The sequence below is a fragment of the Mesoplodon mirus genome, assembly GCF_964341445.2.
Source record: "Mesoplodon mirus genome assembly, chromosome: 14".
NCBI lineage: Eukaryota > Metazoa > Chordata > Mammalia > Artiodactyla > Ziphiidae > Mesoplodon > Mesoplodon mirus.
Window position 1 is genome coordinate 53478810 of NC_138990.1, and position 26091 is coordinate 53504900.

The 26091-nt window shown below is 43.6% G+C and overlaps 1 protein-coding gene across 3 annotated transcripts in view; it reads left to right on the top strand.

Annotated features, from left to right (window-relative positions):
• The first annotated feature begins 9642 nt into the window (after window positions 1–9642).
• Window positions 9643–26091, top strand: part of CRIM1 (cysteine rich transmembrane BMP regulator 1) — a 209741-nt gene continuing 193292 nt past the window's right edge. For all 3 annotated transcript variants that reach the window (XM_082641894.1, XM_082641895.1, XM_082641896.1), the window contains exon 1: window positions 9643–10054. In XM_082641894.1, the coding sequence (XP_082498020.1) occupies window positions 9724–10054 (331 nt within the window). In that variant the 5' untranslated portion in view covers window positions 9643–9723. The remainder of the gene's footprint in view (window positions 10055–26091) is intronic.

Genomic DNA, 26091 nt, shown 5'->3' on the forward strand with positions numbered 1-26091 from the left:
TTAAAATATTTTAAAAGTGTGTCTTAAAATCAATAATAAATAGTATGTTTATAAAATAGGAATCCCATAAGGTCACTTGCCTCTGAAGTTTCCAAACACTCCCTGTAGGATGAACTCTAAACTCTTTGCTACAGATTTTGGGCCTTCACTATCCAGCCCAACCTTACTGGACTTTTCTCCTAACATATGCCACCAGCCACCCAGTTGCCTCCAACTTAATTTTTTTTTTTTAATTGCAAAAGCATAGGTTCTTTTCCTTCCTTCAACATTCCTAAACATCTACTATATACCAAGCCCTATTCTAAGCATTTCTCTGTTTTCTTTGTTTGGAATCTCTCTTAACCCCTAAAACTGGCATCTATTTTTCCTTGAAAATCCAACCCAACTATCTTCTCATTCATGAAAAAGTTTTGTGAAACTTTCTCCAATTTCCTCATGTAGACTTACTTTTGTAAGCTTCTATTACACTGTGTTGAAACAGTTGATTCACCAGTTGCCCATCCTAGACAGTGGGCCCCTCAAGCACACAAAAAAGTGACATTTATTTTTGTAGTTAGAATAGGGGTTAGGAATGTGAGATCCAGCTTCCTAGCTTCTAAGTTCCTATCCTGCCTAATAGGAAATCACGCACCCTAAGTGGGGAGACAGACATGAAAAGTGACATTTTCGAGGAAGTACAGACGGCTAGGAAGTACAGTCACTATGAGGTGAAGTTCTTGGGTTTGATCCTCACACAGGCCAGAAGTACTACTGTAAACCACAGACAGACCCCATCTCACAAGCTTTGCAAGTAGCAAACCTTTAGTGAATATCTGAACGTATTATAGGTTAAGAAAAAAAATCCCATTATTAAAGATACTAGAAGACTTATTAAGAATTTATTATATGCTCTGGATCCTGTAGGTGCTAATTTCCCAAGTGACTGATGAGAAAAATGAAACTCTTATGAAATTACGTATTCAAAGTCACATAGAGAAGTGACGAACACAGTCCGAATTTGATCCCAGATCAATCTGATTCCCAAGATAAAGTTATTTCCATTAGAGTACTTTATGGCACAATACCTCATCATCATTGAAGACATTTCTCATTTGGTTAATAATTTGTCAAGAAAAAAATGGATAGTCCTCTTCTTCAAACACCTGTGATTGGCATTAATGGCTAGCTCTTCTCCCTGGCAAATCTAATATGAAACATGACATGGTCTTTGGCAATAATCAGTTGATGATGAAGACACTCTTGGAATCTCTTTCCTTCCTGTGGAATATTTTCTTCCTGTGACATTTCATGCCTTACAAGCTCAATCTTCTAGTTTTCTTGTTAATCTCAGACTAGTAGTCACTTACACAGTCACAGCCTACTGGCAACTAGCATTTGGTCAATGAACTTGATTTGTTCCATGAACCTAAGTTTGAGCTTGAAAAAGCTAGTGAAGAACATATAATGCAGGCAGTAAGATGATCAAGATACATTAATGATAGAGAATATGGATATGCTATCAATATATTAAATATCAAATCAAAATATTAAAATATTCCTTAAGTTCAAATGAGAAATAGAAGGAGGTGCTGATTTAAAGTCCATAATAAACCTATGGATATTGATGCAATGAGGGTGATACTAGTGGGGAAGGCTTCAAAGGGGAGCACACATGGGCAGCCTTGCAAAAGAGGCTTGGAGAGGAAGTAATATGTTCTGAAGGACTTGGAAGAAAGAAGGAAAATGAGGGCTTAAAGAGCCTCATTCTTTTTTGAGTTGCACAGGACAGGATCTTGGTGACCCACAATAAAGTCATGGGCAGAGGTTGTCTGAGACTGTGGAAGCTCAGGAAATAAAACTCACTGGGTAACATAATATAGATGGCCACCCTCTCATTTGAATAAGTGGAAAGTTTTGATATTACTTATTTTATTGCCATTAATCAGTACTAACAAAATGCTAAGGTCTTCTTGGAACACTATAATATTGAAAATATTTTAAATGCCAGGATTGGTAACCTAATCATTATACATTCATTATATAGTCTACAAACAAGTACAAGTTAGTTATGAGTGCATGTCAAAATTGCATCATGTCTGAGAATGTATAACAATAGCTAAGGTAAGAATAAATGGTTAATGTTATTTCAGTTTAAGCTAAAATAGTATTTAGGATAGGTTAACTGCTGTAACAAATAAGCCCCAAATCTCAGTGACTTATCACAGTAAAGATTCATTTCTCACCTAAATTACAGTCCCCTGAGATTCCATGAGGTAGATGTAGTGAATGCGTCTGTGTATAGGAGGTCTGCTTCATGCAGTGATTTGGGGACCCAGGATCTATCCATTTAATGGTTCTAAATATTTGTAGGACTTCAGAGTCCCCTGTGGTATGCTCTGCAGCCAGCCAGCTGAGAGAGAAGAGAAAAGTACACAGGATTTTGGAAAGTACACAGGATTAGAGGCCAGTCTGGACAAGATCCCCATCACTTCCATCTATATTCTATGGCCCTCATCTACTGAAAAGAAAGTGGTAAGTGTTGTCTAGTTGTGTGTCCAGAATAAAAGAAGGAATATAGATATTGGTAAGCACTACCGTTATCCCCAGAAAACAGGTAATAAATTCTCATTTCAATGACAAAACAGCTGTATGATATATAGGCTATGAATATAAAAAATAAGTATTCTGATGAACATTATATCAAAATTTACATTCAAATGAGTGATGTCTCCTTGTCCCCAGTTACTTGGAAAAACTGTATACTTGTTCCATGAAAACCACTGATGCCTATCACGTTTTTCTTATTGAGATAAAATTGACATAAAACATTATATAAATTTCAGGTATACAACATAATGATTCAATATTTGTATATATTGTGAAGTGATCACCATTTTTTAAACACTTTTTAAAAAAGGTTTCCTCTGGAATATGTCTTGGTTCTTTTAAATATTCACAACAAATCTCCATCTTTAGAGGATGAACTTGATATTATAAAAAGTAAGTTATAATATGTTGGGTCAGATATGACGATTAAACAATGAGTTTTATTTTCTCATGAGATTACACAAGGCAATTCCAAAGTAAACATTTTAAGAATGTGTTGAGTAATGACATCATTGTTGGAAAAACTGTAACTGTATTTCTTAACATAGATGCCATTTAGATTTGGGGAAAAGCATCTGTAATTTGGATCTATGAATCTTCAGGCAATTGAAAGCAGGGAGATGAACAGGCAGCTGGGTAGACAGAGAAGACAGAGGTGGGTAGCACTACAGTGGGTGGAAATCCCTCCTCTTCTCTATAGTGCAGGCCTAGGCCCTCTCTTCTCAATTTTCTTACTCTTGTTTTTTCCAGCCATTGAGAATGCTTATAAGCACAGAACATCAACTAAAATAGACTTACCTTTTGGAGGGGTCTCAATCATTTATTCCCTTTCATTAGTTCAGGTTTATAAAAACACTCCTTTCTTGGGAGAAAATTTTTAAGTAAGGACATAACACTTTCTCTTAAAATCATACTGCATATAATTTAACAGGTTACATGACCTGATAATTTGTAAGGTTAAAATATTTGATGATTCATAGTTAAAGCCTTCAAATGTTGAACATTTTAAAAGATCTAATAAAATAATGAAAGCAAAAAAAATGTTTTAAGTTAAAAAAAGGAGAAAGTTTTGCAATGTAACATGCTTTCCAAGAAACAGGGAAAGGTTTTTAACCCTAGGGCCCTCTGCACTGGGGAGATGAGCACTTTCACTAAGTGTTGGAGGGAATGTGTGCTGATAAGAGTTTGTAGAAGGCAATCTGGCAACGCCTGTGAAAAAAGAGCATACTTTTGGGCCCACAATTATCCTTTCCAATTTAGGAATTGGCCAAAGAATATCACTAGACAATTTGAAAATTTGGCTAAGTGGGAACCCATTGCAGCTTTGTTGATGACAGTGAAAATGTAAAACAAACAAACAAAAAATCCTAAAAGTATATTATTATGTCATGATTAAATATAACATAGTACACCCATTCAATGAAATAATATTCAGTGGTAAGAACGATGCAGTTATTGATCCTAAAGATCAATATGCTATGTATACAGATAAGTGAAAAGGCAATTATAAATTAGGATGACTATTCCATCTTTTATTTTATACTTTAAAGGAGAAAAGAAGGCTTCAAGATGTATAACAAATGTTATTAGAGTGGTTAATATCTCAACGGTGGGATTATGGGTGGTATTTTTTTCTTGTAAAAAACAACTTATATTTTCTAAACCTCCCCCTCAAATGGGCATGTATTTGTGAAGAATATATATTAGGAGTAGTATTGCATAATGTGGATTCTGGAGCCATACTGCCTGGTTTTGAATCCCAATTTTTCCTTTTAAATAAATATGATATTGGGCATATTATTTAACCTTCCTGTGTCTCTGGTTCTCTACCTGCAAAATGCAAGTAATTTTGTACCTACCTCATCAGGCTGGAGTGAGGATTAGAAGTGGTAATATACCCAGGTAATCAGTCAATATGCATAAAGTAAACACTACATAAATATTGTAATTTAGTAATTAGGAAAACAATGGAACTATTTCCATTTTTAGAAAAACACTAATCACTATTTTTCATATGCAAATTAGCGAAGAAGGCAAGATACCCTCATAGATATTAACAATTTAAAGTAGGTCCACAAAAAACAATAAAACTGCAAAGAAAAGCAACTTGCCATTCCCCAACTTACTGCATGAGGCACTTTAACACACTAGTTTCCAAACCAGAAAGCCACTCACACAGCTCTGAGCCCTTGCAAATCACACAACCTCCTGCGCCTGCGATTCCTCAACTATAAAGTGGAGAAAACATAACTCATTGGAGATACTATAACGCATTGGCCTTATAGGGCTATTCTGTAGATTAATTAAAATAAGCCAAATGAAGTGCTTATTAGCAAGCACTCTATAAAGGTTAGCTATTATTATCATTATTAATGACTACCCTTGAAAATAAGTCTTTGACTGGAATGAGTCCAAGAAAATATCACAAACGGCCCAAGATTAGACAGACTGCCAAAGTGGGACCAACTGAACGATCAGAAGAAGAAGAAAAGCAAATATCTGGTCAGGCAGATGCTACATAGGAATAGGTGCTGAGATATCACAGAGCAGGGATCCCAGCTCAAGCATAAAGCCCGAGGAGACACTCAAGGAGAAGGACTCTAAAAATAACAACAGAAAAGTAGAACAGCAATTTTATCCACACTGTGCCCCGTGTGGTTGGTCCTCTGCATTCTGGTCTCCATGTTATAGAAGGGAAAACAGATTCAGAAGGGATGAGCAAGGGAGACAGGATCCTAGGCCAAACCTTAAAGAGAATCTCTGTTCTGTGCACATCCTTGCCAGCTCTGAAGCAGTTGCCATACATGGGCGGGGCAGATAAGACAGGAACTACCTCCCCCCTTAATAAAAATGAATCCAAGTACCAGGTTCAGAGCCCAAGATCAGACGCTTAGCCCCCAAACTAGGGATCCTATGTCACTGAAATGGCCTAAGCCTAGATAACTGAGAATCCATGCATAGTTGATCCCAGTTGACGGGGAGCAGAGAGGTGGGGGGAAGAGGGTGAAAGGAGTCAGTGTTGCTGTTGTCCTGGTTTCTTCAAAGATTTTTCTAGTATGTATGCAACATCTTTATAAAACAATGACACTTCTTTTGCAACTCAATTCTAAGAGTCTGTGTATCTGACTCAAAAGATAACTTCTACATTTCTATTTTAGTTTCAGGAAGAGAAAACACGCACAGCACGCACCTCCCAGAGTTGACTACAGTAGAGAGGCTGGGCTAGACACCGTATCTAAGGAGGAGGGCTCTAACACCAGCAGCCTGTCTATTGCCCTCTCATTTCCACTTACTGCTAGGCCCCCAGCTGGGCACTTTGCTTCTCAGACATTTTCAACAGTTTAGCAAACCCCTCCCATCCGACCCCCACAATGGCCAATAGAGGGCGGACTTTCTCTTTTTCCAGACCTCCACCAGCCACATATTCTGATTTCTTTTCCTTTCAGACCTGTGGGTTTTTTATTTTATCCCCAGTTTGGAAGACTCCCTCCTGCCCCAACCAGCCATAGTGCTTTTTTTTTTTTTTTAAAGAGGTATTTCCTAAAACCAAGAGAGAAGGGCCACAGACAGAAATGTTCAAATATCTTTTTGTTTGTAATTCTTCCATCCTTCTCTTTGTCAACTCACTCCTGCATGCATGCTTTCTTATAAGTCCTGGCCTCTCCAATGAACTGACAATCTAATGGGGGTGAATCAGAGCATACAACATATTTATTTATATATTTTATTTATATATACATATATAAACATTTGTAATATAACATGGCAAATGTTATAAGCAGAAGTACTTATAAAATGTTATAGAATAGCTAAGGGAATAAGCTCAAGATACTTCCCAGAAGAGGAGGCATTAAACCATATTCCATGTATACTTCTAACTGTTACATTTGTACATGCCTTTCAGGGTCTATGTAATCCCTCCCAGTCCTCTTTCTCCCTTGACCCCCAGTAGTCATCATGTTGGGTCCACCTAACCTCTTCTGTATCCTTAGTCTGGTTTCTTAAGATGAGGGAATCCTTTTGTGTTTGAGCCCCAATCTCATTGCCTTGGCTTCTGGCCACCTATGGTCCCTCCTAGATCCCAGAGAGGAAACAGCTATTTTGTAACTGAGCTCCTGGTTCACACACTGGTTTCAGATAAGCTGCCAGGCCCTTGCAGGTTTCTTATTTGCCACTAGTTATAGACTTTAAGGAACTATGCTTGTTTTCTCTTTTGTTTCTCTATTAATTCTATGGCAAAGGACCATATGTAACTTGAATTTTCTCAGCTATTACATCCAACTTAGTCTGACTTGAATTCCCATGAGAAGTCAGACTATCACCTGTGTCTATCTACCTTGCAGGAGGTTCTACCTCTGGAATCCCAGGAACGATGGATTGTCTACATTGTCCCTTGCCTGTGTTCAATCTGTAGCTTTCCCTAACCTTTAATATATTGTCTTTAAAAATAAACACAAAAAACCAAGACCATGGCAATGATTATTACTCTCTTTTTTCAACCTACTGTAGCTTTCTCACTTCTGTATTTTTTTCCATTGCCTGACCTTGGCTTTTCCTGTTGAGTCCCACAATGTTACCTGCTACATTTTAATAATGTCTTTATCCTTGCATTTGAACAGAAATATAGATAACCTCCTCTGCAAGAGTGGAAAGGGCCTTTTAACACAGCTCAATGATGACAGTTTGTTGGCAAATCCCACAGTGGAGTTCTGGTGCCTTGTTGGGGTACAAGAAACAATCATGTTTAACAGTGTTGTGTTTTATTTTTCCTAAATTTTGCTAATAGAATATCTAGCATATTTTACATGATTTTACTACTTAATACTTATAATTATAGAACTTTAGGGTATGAGGTACTTTGGAGGTCGTCTAACCTGACGTCCTACACAGATGCAGGAATTGTTTCTACAACCTCCCTGGAAACTAGTCATGTCGACAGCTCTTTAAATGCTTCCAGAAAATGGGGTGCTCACTCCCCCCTTTCCACTGTTGAATGTTTTCTCTATTACCCTCTGATAATCAGTGATAATCAATGAGCCTCTTCCCCTCCTCAGGACAAAGAAATATGATTGGACAAATGTTTAGTTTTCTGATGCCAGTGACTGGGGAATATTCCACTGGTATCTTTGGCTTTTCCGTTTAGGATTAGAGTGGTTAAACCAAAATATTTATAAGAAATATAAATTAGTTCTGCAAACATAAGATGTCAAAGGCATCTTTGTTTCTTTTCTCCTTACACTGTCCTGCTATTAACTCTGGGTTCATTAGTCACGATTTTCAGATCCACTTGGCTGCCACCTTCCTGCAGCCAGACCATCTTGGATCAAAAGGCCAGCCAGCCATTCCATATCACACCTGCCACAAGATCTGATTTTTTTTTTTCCCACACTGATCCAAGTCACTTTTTGTTAATTCACTAATATTATTGACCCTGTAACACATCCTGTGAATGGTGGGCCATTACAGAGCCTATCATTTCGAGAAGCTTTTCTGACAGCTACAGATGAGAAACAATCCCCACATGATGCATTTTGCATCACTTCAGCTGCTTCTTTACTTGGTTTCACACAAAGAACATCTTCTTTATTAGCACATTCACAATAAATGAAAAAATTAAAACCCACCACTTTTGTCCATGAGCCTGGGGAAAAAAAGGGCAATGTCAGATGACATTAATGATGCATGAGATATGCAGGTCTAGTCATGTCAAGACTTGTAGTAATCCAGTATTCGGCCTTACTCAAGGGAGAAAAATTCACGTCCACTTTCCATTCGCCCCCTCCCTTAACGTAGCACCTCGACACAGACTGCAGAGCGACAAAACATGCAGGATGTGGACAGTTAAAACGCAATTCAAGCTACAGCGGCCCCCAACAGTTCTCCCAACCCCACCCCCCGGAATATTTACCTAGACCATTTAAAGTACTTAATTAATTCACCAGCAGCTTCGCTGGAGGCGTCTCGAGCTTCCCGAGACTCCATTACATAATATCTTTTACAAAGTCTATTCCCAGCTCGAGTGGAAGATGGATTCTCATCCAGTTTTGTGGAGGTTCCATGCATTTGCTTCCCTTTCCCGGGGTTCGATCTGGCGGGTGCCCCAGCCAAGGGCTGCAGCAATCCCCTCGGCCCCGAGCTCCGGGTTCCCCAACACTCTCCGAACTCAAAGCCGGCCCCAGAGGTGCAGCCGTCTCGCCCTCGGGGCTCCCAGGCCAGCCACGGTGGCCCCGGGGCTGGCGGGCGCTCGGGACGCCGCGACTCTCGCAGCTTGCCGGGTGCGCCCGGAGCCGTAGCGCGCCGGCGATGCCCGAGCCGCAGAGGCGCGCGAAGAGCCGGCCGCAGGGCCGGCTCTGTGCGCCGGGCTCCAGCAGGCGCAAAAGGAGGAGGGGGAGGCCTGGAGGAGGAGGCGTGCGAGGGAGGAAGGGCCCGGCCGCCGGGGAGGGAGGGCGGAGGAGGGGGGAGGGGGCCGGCCGGACCGGGCGGGGTGGGGGGGCAGCCAATGAGCGGCGCGCGGCGCGGAGTGGGGGGGGGCGCGGGTTGGGGGATGAGGTAGGATGGGGGAGGGCGCAGCCGGAGCGGCCGAGGCTCGAGCCATAAACAAGCGCCCGGAGGAGCGGCGCAGGAGTGAGGCGAGCCGGGCGCGCGGAGCGGACGCCGCGGACCTTCTGCTGCGCCACCGCGCCCACTCGGCAGCTCGGGAGGCGGGGACCGGCCCGGAGGCTGCGCCGCCACCGCCACCGCCGCGGGGCCGACCGACGCGGAGGAGGAGAGGGAGGAGGCGCCGCCAGCCGGGGCTGGAGCCGAGCGCAGCCGCCGCCGCCGCCAGAAGTTTGGGTTGAACCGGAGCTGCCGGGAGGAAACTTTTTTTCTATTTTCCCCCTCCCTCCCGGGAGGAGGAGGAGGAGGGGAAGCCACCGCTGGCGCCAACGCTAGTGGGCTCGGGGTCGGCGCGGCCCGCACGGGGGGCGGGGGCCTCGCCCCGCGAGGGGAGACGCGCCCCGGGGGCCCCGAGGGGGGCGGCGAGGACCGCGGGCTGCGGGTGCGGCGGCGGCGGCGGCGCGTGTGCCCCGCGCAGGGGAGGGCGCCCGCCCCGCTCCCGGCCCGGCTGCGAGGAGGAGGCGGCGGCGGCGCAGGAGGATGTACTTGGTGGCGGGGGGCAGGGGGCTGGCCGGCTGCGGGCACCTCCTGGTCTCGCTGCTGGGGCTGTTGCTGCTGCTGGCGCGCTCCGGCACCCGGGCGCTGGTCTGCCTGCCCTGCGACGAGTCCAAGTGCGAAGAGCCCAGGAGCTGCCCCGGTAGCATCGTGCAGGGCGTCTGCGGCTGCTGCTACATGTGCGCCCGCCAGAGGAACGAGAGCTGCGGCGGCGCCTACGGGCTCCACGGAGCCTGCGACCGGGGGCTGCGCTGTGTCATCCGCCCCCCGCTCAATGGCGACTCCATCACCGAGTACGAAGTGGGCGTCTGCGAAGGTATGGTCGCCAGCCCCTGGCCCCCTCCCACCTGGCCCGCGCCGCCCCCTCGGCGCTGGTTGCGCCGAGCAAAGTTTGCCCGAGACTTTCCCGAGGAGAGAGGGCTCCTCGGGAGGAGGGGCGCCCGCCACCCCCGGGAGAGAGCCCCGTGTCCCTTGGTTCCCGCTCGCTGCTCCCCCTGACGCTTGGCCAGTCGCGGGCGAGGTTGGATTTCGTGGGTGGGGGCCGGCGAGTGGGGGATCGCCCTTGGCCGCGCACAGACGCGCACACGTGTGGCCCATCCGGCTGGGGCTGGGTGGGGTGGCCCGGCCGTGCGCCCGGAGGTGAGGGTGCCGCGGGAAGGGGGCACTGCGGAGGCTGTCGCGAACCCCTCGGGGAGTCCAGCCCCTGCCGCCCTCCCCGCACTAGCGCAGTGTGGAACCGAGTGCTGCACCGCGTCCGTGAAAGTCCATTTTCTGCTGGCGGAGGAGACGTGTCTCCAGCTCACACTCCCTGCGTGACTCTTTTATTATTTTTTTCCTTGCGCTTTTCCTTTACCCCCTTCCTCCTCCTGCGCATATAAATCAATTTCAGCTCCGGAATATGTCAGCCCAGGGGAAGTTACCTACGGTGGTTACTCATTTGTTTGCCTGTTGAAAACGGTCAAAGGCTTTCTCTCCTGAATGAAGGGGCGGGGGCGGGGGGCTGGCACCTAGGAGTGAAAAGTTGTTTCTATTAGTGGCAGCTTTCTAAGGTCAGATATCCGCGTGTTTCCAATCGTGTTGCCGGTTCCTTCTTTTTTGTGTTCTGCTGGTTGCTGCACTTAAGTATTGTGCACCATGGTGTCTGACGGAGGGAGAAAGATTAGATTAGTGGAGCCTCCCTCCTTGGGAGAGCCACTGTTGATGGGTGTCGGCCTTAAGCCCTGCCCGCCGGCCTCGGCCTCGGGGTGCCTGGTGAGGTTTGGGGTCTAGAGAGACGCAGTGAGTTCTTTTTATTTGGCTAATACCAAATTAAAAGGGCTCAGCACCAGTTAAAAGTGGGATCCCTGCTTGGGCTGACGTTGGGGCGAGATGCTGTTCTGGGGCATCCTGGTGTATGAGCAGAGCGCAGCAGCCTTACTTCTGGAGGAGGCGCCCTCTGCCCCGTCCCTTCCTTAGTACTCACAGCCTGCACGCGGGAGACCAGGGAGGGGTTTGTTCTGAAGCATCCTTATGTGTGTATGTGTGTTTATTGTGCTGGGTTACTGAGAAAGGAGGTAGCAGCCTTAAGGATAAAATGGGTCTGTTAAAAGGCTTCCATTCTGTGGTTTTCTTTACACACGCGCATGTTCATTGATAACTGCAGTTTTTAAAGTTTGGACAGTTCTGGAAAGTCAGGAAGGCCTTTCTGGTTTGGAGGCTAGTGGGCAGTAATGAGTGAAGGGAACCCTTGGAGGGAAGTGCACCACTGCACCCTTAGGACATTGGGTTAGAAGAGTTTGTTTGCCTCAAGTACAAAAGCCTCTCACCTGGTGTTAAGTCCCATAACGTTTTTATTTCTCACAAAAAGAAAAACGGCCAGGAGATTAACTTCTGATACTGTTTTATGTGTTTGACTTTGGGAATTCTGAATGAGTTGGACGAAAATGTGCATCTTTGAACCCTGCCACTTGGACTGTGTAATTTACTTAAGTCAGCCTCCCATAAATCTAAAAAGAACAAGCAACCTGAAACAAGGTTAAACGTGGTAGCAACTGCTCTGAGAAGGACTTGGGAAGGCTCTAAAGACTCTAACCCTTGTTTTGTTTCTTCATGATAGATTTCTGGTGAAGGAAATGTGGAGCTCAGGGAACATTCACGGTAATCAAGTGTTTTGGCACCAACATTCTGGTATCATAGTATAGAGTTATTTTGGCAGTTTGTTGGTGAGCGTTTCATTCCTTTGAAGTGATGCGATCCTTCATAGCTTCGTTTCTTCTGGTAACACCCCACGCACTTGGTATTAGCCTTGAAAATGCTTGGAAGTATTTATTACCGTGATGATATCTCATTTAGTGTTCTCTAGCAACACTTTCCATCTAGCCAGACTGTTTTCAGCTACCAAAATTGTGTGCTCAGGGCATTTTTTATTTTATTTTGTTTTTTAGAACTCTAAAAGCAGCAATCAAGTTGCACTCTAAATCCATGAACCCAAAGAAGGACAGTGTTACCTAGCATGATATAATGGTTGGATTTAGACAGCTATTTCAATAGGGTGTCTAAAATTCCAAGAATTTTCACTTTACTACAAGATTTATGGAAAACAGGATAAGTCAGTGGCCTTTTTTCTTCCTTCTTTTTAAGAATTAGAGGAGTGATTCCATGGCAGTAATAATCTAGAAGGTGCTGACTTTCTCTTTTGTTTTTCTGTTAATTGGCAAGAAATTTCTCAGTGGCCAGTGTTTCCCTCAGTTTCCATTTTTATTCGGAAATTCACACATAACTAACAGAAATAGGAATTGATACATTTTATTCATGTCGAAGTCTCTTTTGCTGCAATTTTTGCACTAAAATGACCCCTACTGGTTGTATCTGTTAATGAAAACTCTTGAAAACTTCTTATTTAACGGACTACACTGAGAAAACATATTGCATGGTATAGAAATGTTACCGTGACTAATCTACCTGCTTTCGATGATATAATTTAAATACAAATTACATTGCTGTATTTACCAACTTGCAGTAATTTTTATTTGTATCATTCCCCATACTGGCTTTGTGAGGGAAAAAAAACCCCAACAAACTCATGTTTTTAACTTCAGTTCACAAAGTGAGTTAGGTAAATTGGGGCAGAAATGAACCCCTTCCAAATTGTGGCTCCCTGCCGTAGGTTTTTAAGGAACACTGGCCCATAGTAGGCTCTCAGTGAATGTGCATTGAATACATGGAAGAACAGTCGTCTCCATAGAAAGAACACTGAAGAAAAAACATTTTCTGAAAGTTAAATGACGTGAAGGGTGAAACATGTGACAGACACTTGGACTTCTTTTCAGCATCATTTAGACCATTACTAAGTAAATCCTGACTTACTTATTCCTTAAAAAAATTACTTTTGGCTACATGCATTTTTAAAGTTGAGCAGGGAGCCAGATACCTACGTTCTTCTCTGCTCTGTCTGTAAAGTGCTTTCTGGCCCCTGGGAAGGTACAGATCCCTTTCCCATTTCCACTGATTTGGGTGAGTCTTCCTGTTGCCCTTTGCAACTTCCTAAGTGGCCTGCTCCTTGGTTAGGCGGCCTGCCTCTAGGTAAATCGCCTAGAAGCCAGACAAATAAGTTTGGATTCTGAACTCCTGAGGGCCAAGACTGGGTGGGAGATCTCTTTGGGAGATCAAAGACAGAGTTTTGAAAAACTACTGAAGTGGGATTTTTCTAGGAAGAATGTTTTGATTGGCCAGTGAGGATTATATTTGGAGATGAGGGGTGAGGACCATTTGTCCTCCTCTGTGGAATAGTCCAGTATGCTTCTGTAAGGGGTGGGGTGGGGCTGGGAGAGCATGACCAGCCTTCTCTAAGTAATGAAAAGGCAGCAATGGCTTGAGTTTGACAGTTTGTAGGAACAGAGTGATTTGGAACCTGGTGGACACTATGGAGTGGCTCTGCTCTGAGAACTTTGTATTAGAGCCAGGTGATCGCTATCACAGATAAGCACCAATTTTTTTTTTTCTCCCAGTGATTATTTACTCAGTGGCTTCATGTTTATGGAACTGAACTTGCCGTGTTTTCAGTACTGCCATCTAAGAACTGTCTCTTTCACAACAGTCCTCCTTTGAGTTCCCCCAGGTTTTTTTTTTTTTTTTTTTTTTGCGGTACGCGAGCCTCTCACTGCCGTGGCCTCTCCCGTTGCGGAGCACAGGCTCCGGACGCGCAGGCTCAGCGGCCATGGCTCACGGGCCTAGCCGCTCCGCGGCATGTGGGATCTTCCCGGACCGGGGCACGAACCCGCGTCCCCTGCATCGGCAGGCGGACTCTCAACCACTGCGCCACCAGGGAAGCCCTCCCCCAGGTATTTTAACTTTTCTTCCCATCCACTTCTCATGGGGCAGTGAGTAGAACCAAGGATGTGGGCTGGGTACATAGAGCAAAGAATGTAATGTTGTTTCCTGAAACTGTTGGCGTTAGAAGGTTATGGTTTCTTTTCAGTCACTGGAGATGATGGCTCCTTGGAAGAAGGTTTGTGGAGGATCTGAGGTGAGCAAGGCCCAGAGAGCAGGCTCTAGGAGGCCAGGGAATGCACCAAACCATCTGGTTGTGCTCCGGCCACAGATCTCCTCTCATCCCTCTGTAACGTAGGACTTAGAGTTAAGAGTCCATGGATTTTAATTTTTACTAATTATATAGAAGAGGGGACGGGAAAAGTTAATACTCCTGTACTGGCGTTGGAAAAATTTTAAAAACCAGGGCTCCTTGTTTTTGAGGAAGGTGTTCCAGTTTCCATCTCAAAAGTCTTTAGGTAGAGTGAACTCTTAGATGCCAGGGACAGAAACAAGCAGAGGGTCTATAAAATCATGTTGATACGGCATGGGAAGAGGAACCAGTATAAGTAAACAAGGAAATAATTAGTTCTTCCCCAAAGTAAATATTGACGAAACATGGAGAGACTATTCACCACACTTACACAAATGACAGGACTTCGTGACCTTCACTTTGACTGTCGAGCTTACAGAGCCCTCACTGTCGTTGAGGAGTCCAGTCACATAAAACACTTGGCAAAGGACAGATGAATCGCATAGCACCAGAAGGGCAAAAATAGCAGGTCTGGAGATTTTGCTGCCATTAACACGTATTTAACAGTGACCGGGAAAATCTATAAGCAGTATGTTGGCAGTGCAGTGGTGAACATACAGGTTGATTTATTGTAATAAATAATATTTATTATTAATAATTTATGAAGAAAACTGTCTGAATAATCCTTAGACTTTACATTACAACTGGCATTACAACCAGTTGTAGGAGGTATTAGTGATATGGTGCAGGTTTCTGTGTTTGGTGTGGCTTGCTTAAAATGCAATGATCTGGATGAACAAGGGAACATTTTGGGGAGGCAAGGGACAGGAATTTTGAAGTTGGGGGGAAATAGATAAAACAGATGACCCTAAAAAGATCATGGAGTGGGAGGACTAAAGAATGACAAATGGGAGAAGGGAAAAATATTGAATTCATCTTAGGGCAACTATGTCATCCTTTGAAGAATAATCCAAAACACATTCCAGACATTAATTGTGAAATTCCTGAAAAATGTGGGTGTGTTTAACGTCTTTCAGGCTATGGCACTAACATGAGAGATGGCAGTGCCGCTTTAGTGTGTAAATACCACTGGGTAGGAGACGGTAGATGACTGGAAGGTAAATATATTTGGTGAAGCAGGGTTCCTGTAACACCGTGTTCCGCAAGGCACAGGCAGTGGGAGGGCTTTGGAGACACCCCCCAGTAAAGCTCAATTAATTATTTGAGGAAGAAACAATGGACTAGCCAAGCATGCATGAATAACAAACTGAAAGCCTTCCTTCTCAGAGGTCAATTCTCCAGAGCTGAATTTTTAAAACTCTCACTTCTCTCTGCATAAAAATCACTCACTCATTCATTGATCTACTCTGTGCAAGGCCTTCTGCTGGGGTGGGGGTGGGGTGCTGGGAAGCTGGGGACCTCTCAGACCTGTGCCCTACTCTAGATACTTTTTTTTTTAATAAACTTATTTATTTTATGTATTTATTTTTGGCTGCGTTGGGTCTTTGTTGCTGCGCGCGGGCTCTCTCTAGTTGCGGCGAGCGGGGGCTACTCTTCGTTGTGGTGCACAGGCTTCTCATTGCGGTGGCTTCTCTCGTTGCAGAGCACGGGCTCTAGGCGTGCAGGCTTTGGTAGTTGCAGCACGCGGGCTCAGTAGTTGTGGCGCAAGGGCTTAGTTGCTCTGCGGCATGTGGGATCTTCCTGGACCAGTGCTCGAACCCGAGTGCCCTGCATTGGCAGGCGGACTCTTAACCATTGCGCCACCAGGGAAGCCCTCCAGGTACTCTTTTAATTAAGATAAAGAATGAGGCAAGACCTTCAAAAGTCTACTTAAGTTCAAGCCAAGTAGAACTGATTTCTCAGGTCTGTATATGATTAGTTGGTGAGGTATGTGGGTAAAATTTGTTCTAGGAATCACAGGATCTGAGATGATCTTTTCAGGCTCTGGTGGCAAAGCTGAAAAGGAGAATTCAAATTCCAACTAGGTTCAAAATTCGGAGTCAGAGCTCCCTTTTGGTGGGGGAAGGGATCCTACCCATACTCAGAGCATTTGCGATACATATCAGGTGTTTCCCAACATCTAAGAATGAGGCTGCATTCTTAACGCTCTACCAGCTGTGGTTCAAAATGGCAAGGTTCCGTTTGGGAGTGATTTTCTCTTTGTGCTAGCTTGTTCCACTAGGCAGATGAGCGTGGGCAGTGAACTGAGAGGTGTCCGTTTATCAGCATCTCCTGATTTCATCCACTCTCTGCTACTTGTCCTGGCCAGTTAGCCTAATCAAATCATGGAAAACCTCTGTGTTTGGGCAAGACCTCGTCGGTCTTGCAAACGGGACAGAGGGATGGTTGAATATACTTAAAGTTAAGAAGGCCCTTGAGGTAAATGCTGGTAATGTTCACTTTGGGCCCACATGAAAAGAAATCAAAAGAGATTCCTTTTTCTTCTGCAGTTACTAAGTGAACAGGGTTCAATTCCTTATCTCCCTCTCCCAACCCCAATTAATTCTCTGTGAGAAATACTTATACCTCGATCCAAGAATGTAATTGTTAGAAACTTGGCTTCTGGGGGCAAATCTGCACTCTGCTTCCGTGCATCTAAGTTTTCTCATCTGTTTAGTGGGGTTAATAATAGGGTTGCTATAAGGACTCAGTGAAGGAATCCCTATGAAGACTTAGAAGAATGACTAGCACGTGGTAAGCAGCAAAGCTACTGACCAGAATAAGTAAAATAACCTGATGTGGGCTCGTTGTCTTGTTCAGTTTAATCCTTATCTACCTCAGTAATTGATCGCGAGGGGTCTGGGCTCTTAGAAAGAAAGCGAATTATTACTGAGTTCAGGTCCCCCCCTACCCCAACCCCGTAAATGCATTGAGTTAAAAAACTTACTTAAAGGCCTCTGAAGCTGTTTGCTACCTTTCCTCCTGATGCCCATTTGTTACACTTGGTCTAAATAATTTCTACAAAATTTGTATATTTGGGGTAAAAATAAAGAGGGAGGAATCTGAAATTTTTTGTATTAAGTTGTAAGAATTGTAAATTTAACCATTTATCTGTGGACTAATATTTCATTTGGGGAAGGAGGAGCACCTAAACTCACACTTATCAGCAATGTGCATTTTCCTTCACATTTTATTCTGGAAGATTTTGTTCCTAGCCCCTGAAGTGTCCATACTGCTGGTCAGCACAGGATTTGGCCTGGCCGGAGCTAAGGAAACAGCCTGTATTGCTGCAGCTGACCTGTCCTGGCAGTAGGTACAAGCTAGGCAGAAGCAGAGGTCAGGAGTTGAACCAGGCCATTCCTCCGTTCTCTTTCTAGCCCTACCTGTTTCCCTGCCGTCCTCCTTCCATGAATATTTGCTGAGCAGCTGCCGTGGCTCTGGTCTTTGTGCTGAACTCTAGTGACAGCACGTAAACTTCTCTCAGACTGAGCTTCCCAGCTGTTAATAGTAATAGGTACCATCTATGTTTTCTCTGAGGATTAAATGAGACAAACCTGTGCTTTTGAAATGTTAATGTGCACACAGATCACCTGGGGGATCTCATTCAACATACGGGTTCTGATGCAGTAGGTCCAGATGGGGCCTGAGATTCTGCATTTCTAATAAACTCCCACGTGATGCCGATGCTTCTGATCCCAGGACCACACCGGAAGTAGCAAACAGCTAGTGCCTGTAAAGCATGTAGCATGCGTAGGGCGTATAATAAGAACTGATAACGTTACCTGCTAGTCTAATAATTAGTTTTCAACCAAAATAAATAGGATAGGGGCCCTGCTTTCACAGAGGCTGTGGTCTGAAGGTAGATAGTGACAACTGGGACAATCCATTGTAGCCCAAGACAGTTCCTTGCAGCTGGTAAGCCCTGAGATAGGAAGTGCTGAGCATCTTGGGGGCAAAAGAGGGGCCCTGACTCAGGCAGTGACTACCAGGAAGGATTTGGGGGGAGCAGCAACAAAGCCAGGCCTGGAGGTCTCTTGTCTTCCCTCCTGCTTCTCACTCATCTGTGCAGGCTGTTGTAGGAAAAAGAAAATAGGTCTTGGGGCCGGACAAACCTGTGTTGTTTTGCTGTTGTTGTTTTTAAATATTTATTTATTTATTTGGCTGCACTGGGTCTTAGTTGTGGCACGTGGGCTCTTTGTTGCAGCATGCAGGATCTTTCGTTGCAGCCTGCGGGCTCTACCTTGCAGCGCGTGGACTTTTCTCTAGTTGTGGTGCGTGGGCTCCAGAGTGCATGAGCGCAGTAGTTGTGGCACGCAGGCTTAGTTGCCCCGTGGCATGTGGGATCTTAGTTCCCCGACCAGGGATCGAACCTCATCCCTTGCACTGGAAGACGGATTCTTAACCACTGGACCACCAGGGAAGTCCCCACACAAACCTGTGTTTAAATCAGCTGTGTTCAACTGTGAACAACCAGCTTGCTTAATTCATTTGGGCTTCAGTTTCCTCATCTGTGAAAATGGAATATTAATAGCTTTTATCAAGTAATTACAGTTAGGGTTGGAGAGAATTATTACCTATATTAAATATATATATGATTACATGTATGTGTGTTGTGTATCTGTGTATATACATGTATATACACACAAAAATATATGTAATGGCCAGTATAGTACCTGGTACCAAATAGATTTTTTAAAACGTAGCTAATATTCTAATTTCCATTCTATTTTTTGTCCTTTCTCATTTTTTTCTTTGTTAGCTTTCTCTCTGTATAAGTTTTAAAAAAAATCTTTGTGCATTGACCACACTTAACTAAATCTCTTCGACAGGGGACTCTAAGAACTATGGTCTCCGGTGTTGTCAGAGAGAAAGGGACTGTGAAGCATTAAGAATGAGGGGCATGAGTCCAGGGTGTCTGGGCCAAAAAAAAACCGTCATTGGTTTGATCCAGTATGACTGTAATTCTCAGTCCCTTTAGTCCTTCAGGAGAATGTGGACATCTGCTCTCTTTTGCAGTTTGAATCCTTACTTCCAGAGATCTATTTCAAATAAATATGTTTTTAAAAGGTGACCTATCTTCATATGTATGGCATATGGTTTCATGAAAGTGCATTAAATTCCATTTTATTGTTAGAAGTTTTGTGTGGGTTTCCAGACATGGCTGGAGTCATCAGAGACCCCACAGAGCATCGCCAAGGCAAGGCAAATTGGGATCCTGAGGTTCCAGAAGGAAGCAGCAGCCAGCCTGCCAGCTCAGAGACCAGGGCAGGCATGGGAATGAGCAGGAGATGGTGCGCAGCCCAGAGTGCATCTGCGTTGCTTTTCTTGATCTAGTGTGTCCCATCCATCTTTCATGTGGACTATTACTGCAGCTTTACTGTGGATTTGCATTGTGGTTTCTCTGGAGAGTCTGTGTGCTGCAGTGGAAGGCTAGAAAAGAGCGCCTAGAATGAAAACACCTGACGTTCTTGTCTCTCTGGTTCCTAGTATAGGTGTGGTCCCACTTCCAGGAAGACGGAACTGTGACTTTTCCTTCATACCTGGTACTAAGTATCATGTTCTTCCAGTGAATATGGGCTGAGAACTCATAAGGCAAATGCTTTATATTGGCTGTTATGGAATAAGGAGAAAGAAACATTATGATGATATAGTCCTTGGAATCAGTAGTTTACAACTCTTTATTTTCTTCTTGACAACCAAACCTTATTATCACACAGTAGAAATTGAATTTTTTTAAACAGAAACTCTCTAGTACCTGTCATTGTAGCCCTTTATCAAGAGTGTTGATATTCAAACATGTAACCTACAAGATGAGATAAACTTCCAAATTTCAGAGTTTTGTTTAAGTATATTTGTCACATCCAAAAAGAACACCTTCATTTTGAAATATCCTGGGAACACTTGTTTTATGAACATTTAAGAAAGAAAATTAAGTCTTCATTGTATTTTAAGGTGTTGTCGTTTTACATTTCAAGTTCCTCAGAAGAGAATCTGAAGAGTCTGCTCTTTGGAAATTTTAGCTAAGTCCTTAGCAACCAAGCCACTCTGGCTATGGCAAGGTTTTTTTTTTTTTTTAAAAAGGTATAGGCTGTAACTAGAAACTGTGCCTATCTTGTTTAGCATTTCAAAACAAAAACCATAAACAAACATCTCAGATTCAAAACAGAAAGGAATTTCTGGCAGGGCACAATGAAACCTGAGCCTGCAAAGTCCTGGTCTACAAGAGGTAACTTATTTAGCATATTATCCAAAGGCCACAAGCAAAACAGTTCACAACTGTGATAAAACAAAAGGCATCTCAATATTGGAGACTTGTGTTAACTCTTTTTTTAAGACTCCAAAAGACCTGCCACAATAAGGTAAAACCGTCTTGAGAAAGTGTGGCCTGAACTGGACTCTCAGTATTAAGAATTAGTTGGACTACTTCAGACCCATAAGGTGTGAGGAATCGTGCATACAGGATGTGTGGGCTTGGTCCCCTCAGAGTGTGTGTTTATAATTGTGCAGAGGCAGGGCATTCCATCATCTTGTCAAATGCAGATCTTGAAAACCTTCCCTCACTTTCGAGTTGGGAGCTTTGCCTGTTTAAAGGCAAGGGCATTTACATTCTGAGGGAGGAAAAGGGGATAGATTTTAGACAGTTTTATCTCTGAAAGCCAAAGTCTTTGAAGGATTTTTAAATGTTTTGAGAAAGATTGGGTATGCTGTGTGTTGTCCAGAAATACTGAGTTCTTAGGTTTCAGACAAATTTTAGGAAAATTTATTACCATGTCTATGACATTAAAATGAAAGGCCAAATAAATTTCCCTATTTTCATCAAAAGAATGAATGGATTTGTATAGATCCTCACTTGTTGCAGGAAGGATTTAGGGCTGCTCAGAAAAGTAAACTTTGCAAAATTCATGTACATGAGAGTAAGATGATTAAGGAGAAAAAAATAGCCGTGGTTTCCGGATCTTCCTTCATCCCCTAATAGCCCGGTTACTGAAATAAAACCTCCTCGGCTTCCCTTGACTTGACTTTGCCTTAATTTGTCAGAAGAGAATTAAATAGTTACCTACCTAAAGGCAGGGGAACTGAACCAGATGATATCGTAAGGCCCTTCTAGTCATAAGATCAATGTTTTTATGACCTAGAAGTGCTGGGCAAGAGTCAAATATTACCTTGTGTTTGCAAGCCAGAGGAGAAAAACGTGGTAGTGTCTACATGACTCTTTGCCAAGTACCCTAGACGGAAGGGCTTGGAGGAAAAGATCAAGAGTTCTCCCGCAGTTATGTTTATTGTGAGGCAGTGGAGACAGCAAAACACAGTTATCGGGAAGTTAGTAACATCTTTCGAATGCCAGCGATCTTTAAGCCTTATTAACTGTGGCCTAGTCTGGATTCAAGGTAGAGTTTTTTGCCTCTCTTCCATGTCTTTGCTGACCTGCTGCCTTCACTCTTTCTCCATTTTCTCATTTACTTCATTAGTTATTATGACTGAGGGAGGGAGGTGACATACTACAAAGGGAGAAGCTTGAGCAAAGACAGGCCAAAACTTGCCCAAATTCACATGCTTATTTCTGCCTCTAACACTAAGAGAGAGTTGAGTAATTGCTGTTCTTCCTAATACTGCAGGCAGCAGCCAAATTCTCAGCATTCTTTTACCTTTGCTGCTGTTTTCACTTGCCAGGGAGTTTCCTTAAGGAGCAGCTGAATTTAAAGAAACATAACAGTGATCGTGCATGAAAGGAGGGGCCCTGGCCACATGGACACTTGGGTGCCTTATGTTGGGAGGATGAAACAGATGAGGCTCTGCAGAGGGACCTGCTGCTACCACAGCTCCCTTCCCTCTGTATCCCTGAGCCACGGGACCAGAAAGCTCTCTGCGTGTGTGCAGAATGGCAGATATTCAATAAAGATGTTTCAGGTTCAAGCCAACCATGAAACTTGGAAAGTTGCCTCTTGGGGTCTAGAAACTTCACCCTTCCTATGCATGTTGTCCAGTGGCAGGGTGTTGTGCTGTTAGGTGGTGTGGACCTATGGTTCTGAAACTTGATGTAATAGGTATGATTCTAAAGAATGCGATGCTCAGCCCAGCCCAGCCCATGGTGTGCACCAGCAATCAACTTGCTGTGCCTTGTGGATATTACATTTTTGCCAAGAGCAGCCTTCCAGAATGAGGTGCTAGTTAATTCCAGTCGGGCATTTATTCGTTAATAAGTCTGCTGAACACTGAATACTCCATTTGGGAGTATGTGACAGGAGAAAACTCAGCAGCTAATTATTATGTAGATCTCTTCCATGATTCTCAGTTTCAATTACCTAAGCCACCAATCCCTAGCAATGTGAACTTATTTAATTTTTAGTTTTCTATGACATTTTGCTTTTTGCTCCCAAAGATTTTTTTTGCTCTAATCTGTAGAACTTCTTTAAGTTTATTAATAACTGGGTAGACATTTTATATTGTTAAATGGAAAACACTTCTAGTGGAGTACTATGGCTTGCTCTGTCTTTCCTTCTTCTTTTTTCTTTTTTAAAGGTAATATTAAAAGTTAAATCCTGTTCCAGGTCGTCTCCTCTCCCAGGGTAGATTTCTGGATAGCTAGTGGTGGTGGCATCTGAAATAGCCATTGAGTGGTGCGGGGTATTCATTTACTAATGGGACCTTTTGCCTAAAGAGCTTCTGCTTTACTCTTCTTTGCTGTAACAATAGGTCTTTACTTGGTTTTCTTCCTGCTTGGTTGGTGCATATTAGCTTAAGAACTTTTAAATTGTGGGGACAGGAAGAAAACTCTGAATGCCTGGGGCCCATCAATTCTCTCTGGGAAGCAGCCGGAGGGTTCAGTGTGCATTTGCTGCCGTGAGAGTGTTCTAGAAGGTCCATTTTGTATCTCCCCTGCCCAGGTCTTTGTGCCGTGGTTTGGCCCTCCTCCTTTCCTGGTGAATCCCTGCCACGACCCAGTGCGGCTGGATCTCACGTGCCCTGAAAGCCATTGGAAAGGCATGCATTCCAGCATCTTCCCATTTGCCTCCACACCCTCCCCAGCATGGCTGCATGCAGCTCTCTGTACATAATCCAACTATTAAGAGAAGTTGGTGCCAAGTGTCACTTCCTCGGTGAGGACCCTTCCAATAATGGTGTCTGTGCTAACAGACTGGCAGAGGAGTCTGTAGCAATGTTTGGAGGGGGAGCAAAGTTTGCGGGTACATAAAACTCATTTGACACTGTGGAATATGATGCTGTGGATCAGAAAGTGATAAAACTTCATAAAACAAGGCTCTTTACAAAGTTGTGGTAGATCTGTTGGCTTAAAAAGATGTGCCCAGGATGGTAAAATATATCCGTAGCATCAGCAACTGGATCCCTGGTCCAGTTACAGATGTGACTTTGAGAGACAGGAAGTTGTGATAACTCCTGTATGCCTTTGGATGTAGTATGTGTGCACGCGTGTGTGTGTGTGTTCAGTTGCTGAGGGCACAACACAGAATTCTTTGCATTGTATTACGGATATGCTGAGAAGAGCTTCCATGCTTCGAGCAAATTAAGTGTGTTATCTACTCTGTAGATCAGCAAACTGAAAACGACTTCTTAATAAATAAAGATGGTGCATTGTTTTATGACATTAAAAAAACAATTTTAATTAAAATGCTTTGGCTTTTAAATGGCCTGGTTAATTGGGATAGCTATCTGTGGACAAGTGGAGCTCAGGAAAATGACTGACTTCATTTCTCAGTGATTGGGACAAAAGTTTTATTATCCTTAAGGCAATGTGGGGTGATTTATAGTAGATTATCACTAAACATAGTTTCTGGCCTTACACAGCAAGTTTAGGTGCAGGAAGGAAAAGCAGAAATTTAGGGTAAGAAATGGAACACCTCTGTAGGGGGAAAAAAAAGGAGATAAAAGAAGCCATGGGGCTTCCCTGGTGGCGCAGTGGTTGAGAGTCCGCCTGCTGATGCAGGGGACACGGGTTCATGCCCCGGTTCGGGAGGATCCCACGTGCCGAGGAGCGGCTGGGCCCGTGAGCCATGGCCGCTGAGCCTGCGCGTCCGGCTGTGCTCCGCAACGGGAGAGGCCACAACAGTGAGAGGCCCGCGTACCGGAAAAAAAAAAAAAAAAAAAAAGAAGCCAGAGGTGTGTTTTGTTGGAAGGAGATGAAATTATATTTCCAAAGGCTATGCTGGGAAAAGGTGAGCCCTCAGAAACCAAGTTTGACTATCTCTTCAGGAAATTGTATTCGATGCTTTGGAAGGAGAAAGGAAAAAGACTCTCTGCCAATAGAGTTCTGGAAAACTTGAGGGAGATAAAGTATTTACATGCTTTAATAACATAAAACACGTCCAAAAGAAATATATAATTACAGCTGCATTTGGCACTGAAAATAGTCCATGTATTATATTTTTTAAACTGTGTGTGACTGTGTGAGCATGTACCTTTGCGTCAGAAATGCCTGGGTGATACTATTTCTTGAGAGAATGGAAAAGTAGAAGGTATCAAGAGCTACCAAGAGAGAAACCATGAAGGATGACTACCAGGAAAGAAGGAACAGTGAGCTCTTTTTTTCTTGTCATGTGCATAATGATACTAACTTCACTTTAAAAAAAAAATAATTGTAGTATAATAAGCATTTAACTTCCCGTAGAGCCTTAGTAATTTGCATGTTATTACTAAAAGCCCACAGGTAAAGGAAAATTAGACTCCTAAATTCAGTACCTGACTATAGTTTATTTCAAGTTTATCTTGGACAGAGACCTTTTGAGAACTCAGGAAATTAGGAGGTATGTTTGACACGTACTTCCTAATATATATTGCCACCAAAGGTGTGGAGGCAAAGCAGCCACTGGAAAATTGATGTGGTGTTGGCTTTCAGATTCCCCAGAGTTATCTTAACATCCTTCAAAATGTGTTCTTATCCTCAGCCTCTACCATTTTATGCTGCTTCTTTTGTGAAGCCTTCCTGCTCTGCCCAGGAAAAAATAATGCCATCCTCCCAGCCCTTCCCCCCTGCCCAGGGCCTGTAAATAGCACTTTCTCCTTCCCTTGTTATAGCACTTTTCACACTGTTAGAGTTCAATTTCTGTCTCCTGGCCTTGTTTTGATCCCCTTGAGTGCCAGGATTGTGTGTTACTCTAGCGCTTGGCACACAGGAGGAACTCAATGAGCATTTGTTGACTAAATCTAGACTCAAGGTCATCCAAGATATTCTGTAGAAACTTTCCTATCTAAACTATTTGGTCTGTATTGTGGAAACTGAAATAGATGACACTTACCTGTAAAGAGACTCCCAGGGGGAAGTCATATTATTGGCAGAAGGCAGCTCGAAACTGTCCCATGTCCTCTCCTTCCCCTCTTCCCCCAAATCATTCTTAGAATTTATTTTTTTAAAGTTTGCTACGAGGGGTTAGTTTCAGCTGTATTTATTTATTTTGGCAAATACTTAAAAGTAATTTTTATTTGTGGGGACTTTTCTTCTTGCCAGTTTGTCATAAAGGTGTCATCTTTCATTCACCAAACCTTCATCCGCTTGTAAGAATTTTCCTCATGGGTGGCTGCTTATAACCTTCTTACCGCCAGGGATCTTGTGCGTGGAGCAGTTGAGATGCTGTGGTGATCAGCTACTTGTAAACAACTGATAAACAATTATGAATTACTTTATAGACACAGTTCAGGTGACCATATGAATAATTGATGATAAAACAGACTTCCGATTTCTCAGCGAATCCAGGATTGCATCTAACACGTGAATGTTGACGAATGAGGAGGGAGTTTAATTTAACAAACATGTATTGAACACTTAGTCTGTGAGCTGTGCCAGTGCATGACACAGCCTGTTTACAGCCCCAGGTGATCTGCACATGTCCTCAGGAATTTAACTGTACAGCTTCTTTGAG